The 10,131-nt window shown below is 37.2% G+C and overlaps 1 protein-coding gene across 1 annotated transcript; it reads left to right on the forward strand.

Moving 5' to 3' along the window:
• The first annotated feature begins 2,337 nt into the window (after window positions 1-2,337).
• On the forward strand, window positions 2,338-8,426 carry LOC122016534 (la-related protein 6A-like). Its single transcript, XM_042573864.1, has 11 exons — window positions 2,338-2,744; window positions 4,161-4,242; window positions 6,232-6,326; window positions 6,479-6,547; window positions 6,638-6,717; window positions 6,798-6,882; window positions 7,039-7,086; window positions 7,165-7,233; window positions 7,301-7,432; window positions 7,936-8,020; window positions 8,115-8,426. Exons 1-11 carry the CDS (start codon window positions 2,412-2,414, stop codon window positions 8,219-8,221), a joined length of 1,185 nt encoding a protein of 394 aa, XP_042429798.1. The 5' UTR covers window positions 2,338-2,411; the 3' UTR covers window positions 8,222-8,426.
• The last annotated feature ends 1,705 nt before the right edge of the window (window positions 8,427-10,131 follow it).

Here is a 10,131-nt window from a genome sequence, read left to right on the forward strand (position 1 = left end):
AATGACAAATTGGGAAACTTGAGCAACACATTCTCTGGACCACGGATCATGGAATTGGGCAATGGGCATATCTGCTTGTATTTGTCATTTTCTTCATCATAGACATGCACTATATATATACAGTAAAAGGATGCCAGGGCTCTGGTCTTTGTTCTTCCAGGCATTACAATTCTAACTCTCTGAATCATCTATGCTCAAATAGCTATCTTTCCATCTTGAGTTCTCTTAACACGCAATTTTATTATGTCCATTTGCAGTAAGATCTCAGTTAAGGTAAATATTTTGTACACCATTAGAGCAAGCATTAATACTTACTTCTTATTTTTTTAATTGAATCTGTAGCATTAACGCGTTCAAAGATTTGAACACGTTAATGCTACAGTGTTGAAAAAGGTGTCCACATCGCGTTAATGCCTCATGCATTAATGCCGTTGTGGATGCCCTTATGACTTATTGGTTCTTGATAACTGTTTATTTTTTAAACAAAACAAATGATTTAGATACTTTGTGCATCGTTTTCTGATGGCAATATTCCTACAACGAACCTTTTCTGTGGAAAGTTAGTGAGATGGATGGCCACGAGTTTTGCATTGTCATTTTCTGAGTATAATTCTCAATACTTTTTCTCAGCATTCTTGTGCAGGAAAAAAAATTGATGACTATTAATCAACAGATGTTTTAGCATCAAATGAGCTTTAAGATATTCCCGTATAGGCAAAGATCCCTCAGCGAAGACTGTTTTGGGTATATCTCATAAATCTAATCGAGTTGGTGCCCCCAACCTTTTCCCTTCTCCATTCTGTTTAAAGTAGGAACTTTTGTTTTTGGCTAGAGAAGCGACCTCACATGTATTCGGGAGCTAGATGACGATGTTTATTTATTTATTTATTTTTTTGGCACGGTGCAGTGAAACAGTCGTGTACTTTTGTCATGGTCGAGTTAAGTATGGATGACAATATTATTGTGAATTTATGTTTTGTAATTTCTTTTTCTAACTTGCGTTTACCATTTTAAATAATAACTGACTAACTAAAACAAAAATTACGGTGGCCTTGGAATCAAATGTTACATTAAGATGTAATTCAGTAATATAAGTAGGTGTTATGTCGTCTAAATATATACATAAAAATGCAAGTTATTTTTTCCTGAAAATTGTCATTTGAAACCAATCACCCAGCAGGATTCTTTCAAAATAATAAAGGTTTATTCAAGCATTCAAGTTGCTTTAGATTGGAGCCAACAGTAGCAGATTAGGCATCAGTTCATGATAACAAAGCACCAAAGAACGCATCGCTACCACTAGATAAGATATGATCACGTTTAACAATCCGATACGCCACCTTTGTAGTGTATCTAATTCTCTCTAATTTAAACCACTAACTCTTCTGTCACAAAACGATGGAAGAATATCTGAATATGGACACGATACAGCTCTTCACCCAAATCTTGTAATATTATTTCACTAACGACAATCTCTTTTTGTCTGGGCCAGATCCGACCGGCCGACCCAGGACAAACAAAAAAAATCTGGTCTATAATCATTTGAACAATAATCATATTAATCATGGCAGGCAACTCTTATCGATCAGTACCACTGCACAGGCCATCAGTCATTTCCCAATTCAACATCGATCCTTCATGTCAAACAGAGTTTAAATTATCGGCGCCCTTTGTTTGTGGGGTCAGATCATCGTGGTTTCATTCCTTCGTCCCATGATCACAATTCACCACCAGCATGTTAAACTGAAAGCATCTGTCAGGATCAGAATTACACTGACGAGGTGAGAGTGTGCTCCTACTCCGATGCCACCAGCCAGAGCGCGCCATCGACAGTCTTCTGCCTGAATTATTATTCTAGTGTTAGTGTTAGTGTTGGTGCAGTCTCGAATGGTTGCTAGCTCGTTTTTAGTTGGCACTGAAACCCCATTTCAGGAGTGGTGAATTAGGTAGATGCAATTGTAAGCATTTGGCCTACGTACGAGTCCTGGAATTAGTCAAATTCCAAATCACAGGGGCATCGGCATGCGTACGATTGCCTAGCAATTGGAGTGAACATCGATGTTAAGTTTGACTCGCAACTGGAGTGATCAAACGTTCCATACGAGACAGAATGTGCGAGAGCAAAGATTAAATTACTTACTACTCAGCCATCCACTCTGTAATTACCAGGTAAATAGTCTTTTGATTTTTGATATTTAATTTATTAAATGGCCCATGATTACAATTTCAAGAAGAGGCCCGTTACTAGGCCCAGGCCCACCCCATCTTTCAACAATGCGGCATGGTTCGAGCCCAACCCTAGCCCATGCCCCGTCCACTGGTCTTCGTTATAAATGAAGTCGCGAAGCGGAACAGTGTGAGACCGGGGGCGCGTTAGAGAGGGACGTCAAGGTAGCCGTTCGCCGTGCGGAATGGAGGAGAACCAACTCGAAGGGCTAGGTTCCTTATCTCTGCTCCCGCCTCCGCTTCCGTCTCTCGATGTTGGCGTCGCGCTCTCTGACCCCTCGGGAGACGCCGCTGCGCGAAGAGAGGCGCAAGGCTCCGAGGCCGACCCTACTCGGGTCGCTGCTCCTGGCCGCGACTCAGGAGAAGAAGGCATCGTTTCGGACGTAACAACGGCATTTCATGTTGAGGTTGATATCTTTGATGCCGCCCGTGGTGATGTAAGCCTCCGAGAAGCAGAAGTGGCACTCTCCGGCCCGGTGGTTCTCTCGGGTGAACTTCGGGATGAGATTGTCCGGCAGGTTGTGTGTTCTATCCATCTTGTTTATCTTGATAGCAAAGCATGAAATGGAGGATACTTCTGTTGATTATTTGTCAAGTTTTGAATTTGATGGTCATATTTGATAAGGGTGATTAGATAAATTGTAGCAGAACAAATCTTTTAACAATTACAACGAACATTTTTTTAGGTAAAGAGGGAAATTGAAACATTCCAAAGCGTTGTCTTATCAGACTCACAAGAGAAATGTTGCCATTTCTGTACCAATGTGTCACAAAGAAATACATACCGAGCATAGAACTATGGACATAGAGAGAACAGATATTTGCTATGGAAGATTCTGAATTGCAGGCAAAACATTGTTGTGGAAGATTGTGACTTAATGTTTGGCTTATAAACATATTTCACAGTTGTAGTAGCATCACCATTCATAAGTTGAAGCACTTTTACGAGTGGGCCCGCTCATTTGCAATGAAAATTTGTTGATTTCAATCTCTTAAGTCACTGAATATGATATCTTGTACTATTTTTTTTCCTTAGGGAAGTTAATTAGCAAGCACCGCTGTGATTTGGTCACAAGATACATCCTCAAGGAAACTTGTTATTTCAATCTTTGCATCTGTCATGTTCTAAAAATTCTTTTTGTTGACCAACATAACAGAAGAAAACTACATCATATTGAGTGACTCAAGATTTATTGAGTGACCAATCTTAATAAATGATCTCATTTTAGATATGTTTTTTTAAATTTTTTTTTTTAAAGATGTAAATTTTTTTCTTTGTGAGATAGGAAAGTTTGATTTAGGAAATGGACCTCTTAATTCAGCTACCTTGCTCTGGAGGGCCAAGTAGGTATATGAGTGGAACTATTGTGATCTACAAGGGTCTATTTTTGGTTCGAAGATCACAATATTTATAGTATACCTCATTAACAAAACCAAAGTAAATATAGGAATAAAAAAAAGGTCAAAATCAAGGTTTATGATCTCATATTCTCATTTCGATGTTGAGATTTGGTGATTTGCTAGATTGAAATCATTCTGGTGGTGTTAATACTACCTTCAAGGTTTAAGATCTCATTTCGATGTTGTGTTTTGGTGGCCTTCTGGAACAAGGCCATTTTAGTGCTGATTATCTTGGGGTCCTAGTAACTTCCTCCTTGCCAAGATCACTGCCTTTTGATACAAATGAAGAAAATTCATTTTGTGCTAACTGGAAATGGTGTTGTATTTGTATGGGAAAGTGTCCAAAATATATATTTATGCTTACATTTTTTATTCTATTGTTTTACTAACAATAAACATTCGAGCAGTCTAAGCATAATTAGTGTCTTTTTTCTTAAAACTTTAGAAAATTAAAATCAGTGGTCGGAATACTTGTTCCTAGCTTTCAATTGCTCTTTGTTAAGCTTGATGATATTGTAATTGGCCACTTGTAGGTTGAGTACTACTTCAGTGATGAAAATCTTTCTACTGATAGTTTTCTCCTAACCTTCATCAAGAAGGACAAGGAAGGATATGGTATGTCTCTCTTCTGACTTATTTAGAGTGACTTATTTTCTAGCTTGGATTAAATTTCACGCAGATTGTTCTTCCCAGGCCTTTGTTATTGTTTGTATCTTTTGGTGGGTTTTCACATATGCATTTATCAGCAAGGAACAACTTAGCATGGATCACAGGATGGAGAAGTTAAGAAACTAATCATGGGCAATGAAAAATTGACAAGTTAGCCACTACATGTTCTTCTGGTTCTGTTGTCAACAGTTTTACTTAGCGTATGCACATCTGATTGACCATTCAATTGTCTGCAAATTGATTATCTCCATTCTCAGACTGATCGTCTATACAAATGGAGTTATGTATATTATTTGGCTATTGCTTCATAGGAAATTTCCAGAAGAAATGTATACACAATTGCTTGCAATGTGTTCATGTACATGCATTTTGATCTTGAATTGTTCCAAGAATGAGAGAGGAGTTGATGAAGGAAAGCAGGTACTTAGGACAGCTTAGCTAAGATGATTCTCCTGGTGCAGCTTTTTTTACTGTTGTGCCGAGCATCTAGTTTTTGTCTGAATGACTAAACAAACTGCTAACTGATTCTCTCTGTTTCTTGGGAATTTGTCAATATTCCAGTGTTTGCTTCTATTGTTTTGATTGATTTCTTTGAAATTTCCTTCCAAATTTTCTTCTATTTGAACATTCTGGTCTTGGTGTAGCCACCTACTTTTTTGGTCAAGTTTTTATTGGAATAATATTTTCTCCCCTGCCTTTTTCATTATATTTTTTGGAAAGCTCATACAAGCATGTGTCATTTGTCGGTCCCTTTTATTACTTCCTTTTTTATTTTTTCTGTTGTACTGACTACCAACTGTTTTCCTTCCCTTATGCTTATATGTTATGGTTTGATTGACTACTTTGTTTTACTGATGCTATTGAGAAATTCTGATTGTTTCTTTACTTCTGATATATGTTGGTTTATATGTTTATTGGGGTTTTAGTTTTTTTGGCTATTCTGCATTTGTGTTATGGAGGACCATGACGACACAATGGTGATGATCCTGCACTTCTATTGCTGCCCAGCAAGCTGCTGATGGTGGCTCACCTATTTTCTAGTTTAGCAGGAAATGATTCTTTCCTTACTCACCTGAGATTGTCCTTTAGTATATTTCAATATCACTTCCAAATTCGTGTCTAGAGTACTTATAGTCTAGCAATCTGTTTTTCTGGTTGTCACAATACTTTACTTTTTACCGTGTGCATTTTTCTAGTTATGGTCAAATTGCCTAAGCCAGCTTGATTTCTTTTGTGTCCATAGCACTGTTAAAGTAGATCTTGATCGTGGCTGAGCTGGCTGTGATTTCGCGGTCTGGCCCAGCCACAATTCAGGTATTCACATTGGTTCATTCTCCTAAGCTGTCATCATTTTGTTTTGTAGCACTTTTTAAGTGATTCATCTTTTAGTTATGCTTCATCCTAGCTTCAAGTGCGAAAGAACTTGGATCAGAATGCTTGTTGAGTTCAAAAATAGTTTCTCATGTTCTCTTATTTAGTTTCTCTCTATTATATTCAGGCAAACTGTGTAATGGTTATTTCATTTCATTTAATATTATTTATAAGTCTTTTAGTAATTTATACATTGGCATTTTTGTGTGAAAGTATTAAGCTATATTAAATGTGTGGAATGTCTGAAAAAATTTCTTCTGGAATTAACACCTACAGAAGTCTAAAACTAATTAAATTGTTCATACCAATATGATAACTATAAGAGTGAGTTCTGGGATTGGAGCTGGCATTATGAATTGTCGTCTTTAATTTGGGACTCAAAATGGTCCAACTATTGGAACGTTTACAAGGTTGTACATAGGCATATACGAAATCTTGAATATTTTGTTATTTCCAAGTTCTATTTTCCTTTTATATCGGTATCTCAAAATTGGCCACAGATATGGCTCAGCATGACTATACATCTCAGATTTTTTTTTTAAATTTTGTTTTTGGTTATTGCAGTTCCTATAAAAGTTATTTCATCTTTTAGAAGGATGAAAAAGCTCACCCAAGAGCTCTCTTTGATTGGTGCTGCACTTACAACATCATCCCAACTTGTAAGTTGTCCCATAACTTTTGTTATGTTTTCTTGCATTATCCTGGCTTTCAATTGTATCTAGACAGTTGTTGCTCTTTCTATCTAGCCTGATTTTATCTTGATTTATCTCATCAAATCAGGTATTCATTCTTAAAAATGACAACATTACAGGTTGTTAGCGAGGATGGGAGGAAAGTGAAGAGGTTACAACCATCATCAGTTGAAATTGCAGATACAAAGGTATCCTTTGGGATATTCAATATCTTCTAATATATTCCCATCTGGTGCCGCATGATCTTAGTAATCCAAATTTGTCTCTTGAACTACCAGTTGCGGACTGTCATAGTGGAGAATCTACCAGATGATTGCTCAGAAGCTAATATTAGAAGAATCTTTGGCAAACTTGGAAAGTATGTTACTGTAATATATTTTTTTTAACAAAGCACTAACGAGTTCTTTTACACTCCCAATTTTTCTTATGATTTTCCAGAATTGTAAAGGTCACTGTCCATAATCCACATTTGATGGAGAAGTTAACGAGCCAATCGAAGTCTAGGATTATACTCAGTAGTAAGGTATGCCTCTTCTAAATGGCCAAAAGACAAAAATGGATTCTATTGTGGCTCATAGGATGTGCAAACAGAAACGAACTGCTACTTTGTTTTTGTTTGTTGGTTTGGCACATTACCTTGACTCAAGTACGTATGTGTAATTTCTGTTTCCCTGGATAGATACACTCCTTTGTTGAGTATGGAACAGTTGAGGCAGCAGAGAGTGCTGTAAGTATTGTGTTCTAATTCGAACATGCACTTTGATAACATGATAGATAATTTGTTTATTTATAATGCATAAACCAGGTAAATTCCCTCAACGATGAAAAGAATTGGAGGAGTGGCATGCGTGTTGAACTTTTGGCAAAGAGAATGGTTGTCTACAGCTTGGTACATATTTTTGATTTGCTAACTTGTCTTTGAGACTAATTTTACTTTTCAGGAGAAGCATTGGCTTAGTTCAAAAGGCCGCAAAGTAACTATCTCTGAGAATAATAGTTCTCTTGTAGAGGAACCAACTGCAGATGGGGAGAAGATTTCCATAGACTGCCATAATGAAGTTGCTATGAAGGAGGTTGGTCACTTGATTTGCAAATTGCCATCTTTTGGTGCTTAGTTTTTTTTCATTAGTTAATATAAATGTTTGTTGCCTTGGCTCAATGGTAAAGTTCCTCCCGTGTGGCCTAGAGGTAGGTCACAGGTTCGAGTCTCGGAAATAGTCTCTTGCAAAGCAAGATAAGACTGCGTACAATAGATACTTCCTCGGGTTCTGCATTGGCTGGAGTTTCATGTGCTGCCCTATAATATAAATGTTTGTTCAATAAAGCCTAACCAATTATTGTCTGTTGAGTTATTCATGATGTTGCTCTGAGCAGCAATATGTTTTCCAAGTCTAATCTGTCTTTCAAGGTGATTTTTGACGGATCTTATTTGTCTGGAATACAAAGTTCTTGTTTGTTCTTTTGCATGTGGAGATAAAAATTGAGCCCTCTAATTGGTGGAATGGGAAACAAGCATTATACAATAGTGATATAACATCTTATCTTTTGTTTTTTTTTTTACAAAATATTTTTGCAGGAAGGTGGACGGGGTAAAGGCATAAGAAGAACAAAATATAAGAGCCGAGGAAGAGGCCAAGCTCAACAAAATGGTAATTGCCATGGTACGGTACCTCTTGGCTGCCTTGATCTTGTTTTCTACCTTTCAGGTTCGATTGAAATGAAGTTGCTTTTATTAACTCTTCCTTTTTTTACTAGGTGGATCTGCTTCAGGCGTAGAGTTGGTGAACAAACATGTACAAGGGCCAAGGATGCCAGATGGAACAAGAGGTTTTGCTTTTGGACGGGGCAAACCTACATCCTAATGAACATGATACCTGGAATTTTAGATTGGCATTTCATGACAAGCTTTGTATAAAGTGTTCCGTATGTTCGAAATGTGCTGAAATGAAGCCAAATGCTCCATCCAGATCTCATTCTGGCTTCGAACAACAGTGTTCCGTAGTTTAGGATTGTTCCTATCTTGTTTTGCTTATACCGCTTAAATTCGATTATTATCAGTTTCAGATATATGTTGCTTCTCTGACTGCACAAATCTCTCGACAACATGACATAAAGTTGGACAATTATTTTATACATAGCTGAATCAATTGGATCATCATTCTTTCTCATCTGTTGTGTGTGTGTGTGTATATATATATCAAATGGATCGTCATTGTTCTTTCTCATCTGTTGTTCATAATTTATCAACTGTTCATGAGGTTTACTGGTTAATTATATTTAACTGAACAAAAAAAATTAAAGCTGTTTCAGGTACCGATTCCACACAGCCATGTAATGAGCTGTATCCAGCTATATAAGTGCACTACGTATAAAGCTTTTCCGGTTCTCGCGCTCAAAAATCATAAACCTTTACAAAAGAAAAAAAAAACCCCTTGACTCGGCAGTGCGATCCTCGGTGGATCCCCACTGGCGACACATACCAACAAAATACATTATTTATAAACATCGAAAACATCAGTGAGATCTGGAGAAGTGGAAACTCAGCAGAGCAAATGGTGTATTCCAAAGGTTGGACATTCGGCTCATCGTCTTCGAGTAAAAATACGTTGACGTGCCACTTTCACTTTGGGAGATGATTTAATGCCAACGCGGTGGTGCAAGCTGATGAAAAAGATACTTGTGATGATCCTGCTGCTTTGTTTTACTGCCAGCAGCTAGTGACTCTCGTGACAGAAGGTGATCATGCAGTCTGCGTCTACAAACCATGGAGATACAAGTGCTTTGTGGGAGAGTCAAAGAGCCTCAGCTATGGTGGGTCGGACGGACCCACAGCATCACTCCATTATCCCTCGATACTTTATGCTATCATGAATATAATCCATGTTGAATTCAATGTCTTCTGCATCTAATGTATCCTATTGTACCGCTCAGTTGCCGATCGAAATAGCTGTCGAGATCGAGATATAGATGTATGTCAAGTAGACATTACTATACTGTTCATGCAAAAAAGGCAAGTAGATAATCAATATATATGCTTCAAGTTGGCTGAAGAGATAACGGCTCATTTATATTATCCATAGTTACATCCATCTATGATATCAATACTTGAACTTAGTTAGTGCTCATCATCATAAAGTAGACAAGCAAAAGTTCTAGAGTGAAGAAATATACAAACATTTCTGCTCAAAAGGCAAACAAGCTGATATATATCCAAAACTTATCATTGAACGAGTTGGACAACTAGTGATGAATGCTGCAATTTATGTCCTCTATCCCTATTTTTTTTTTTTTTTTTTTTTTTTTGCAGATTAGAGGGGGACATACTTAAAACAATGAGACAGTTAGGGATCAATTTCCGATAGACGTATGTCCTCAGAAAAAAAATATGTTCCAACCCCTAACCAACTTAGCATGGTTGGGTAGGTATAAACTGACGAATAATTTATCTCTTTTCATATAATCTTACAAATTATGTCCTCTTTTGATTTGACGTTCCATGATCCAATGTCATCTTTATTATATATATTTTTCACCCCTACATCCACCAAGTCTTTCTTTAGGATCACATTTATTACTCGTTATCCAGCTAATAGTATTCAATAATCAAGCACCCACTTTTAAGGTCGATATCCAGCCATACGAAGTACGTAGAGGCACTTGGACAGGAACCAGAATCCCAGGAGTCCCTTAACATATAGAAACAGCCACAAGATTCTTTCAAAATCCATGGTATATAATAAATATACTCGCACTCAATCTATCTATAATCTCT

Source organism: Zingiber officinale, chromosome 8B, assembly GCF_018446385.1.
Source record: "Zingiber officinale cultivar Zhangliang chromosome 8B, Zo_v1.1, whole genome shotgun sequence".
Taxonomy (NCBI): domain Eukaryota; kingdom Viridiplantae; phylum Streptophyta; class Magnoliopsida; order Zingiberales; family Zingiberaceae; genus Zingiber; species Zingiber officinale.

Excerpts from the sequence above, each read along its gene's own strand:
- LOC122016534 (XM_042573864.1), top strand. The coding sequence starts at position 2,412 with ATGGAGGAGAACCAACTCGAAGGGCTAGGTTCCTTATCTCTGCTCCCG. Across the intron at positions 6,883-7,038 it reads GGATTATACTCAGTAGTAAG|ATACACTCCTTTGTTGAGTA; the intron begins GTATGCCTCTTC and ends TTCCCTGGATAG. Across the intron at positions 8,021-8,114 it reads ACAAAATGGTAATTGCCATG|GTGGATCTGCTTCAGGCGTA; the intron begins GTACGGTACCTC and ends TTTTTTTACTAG.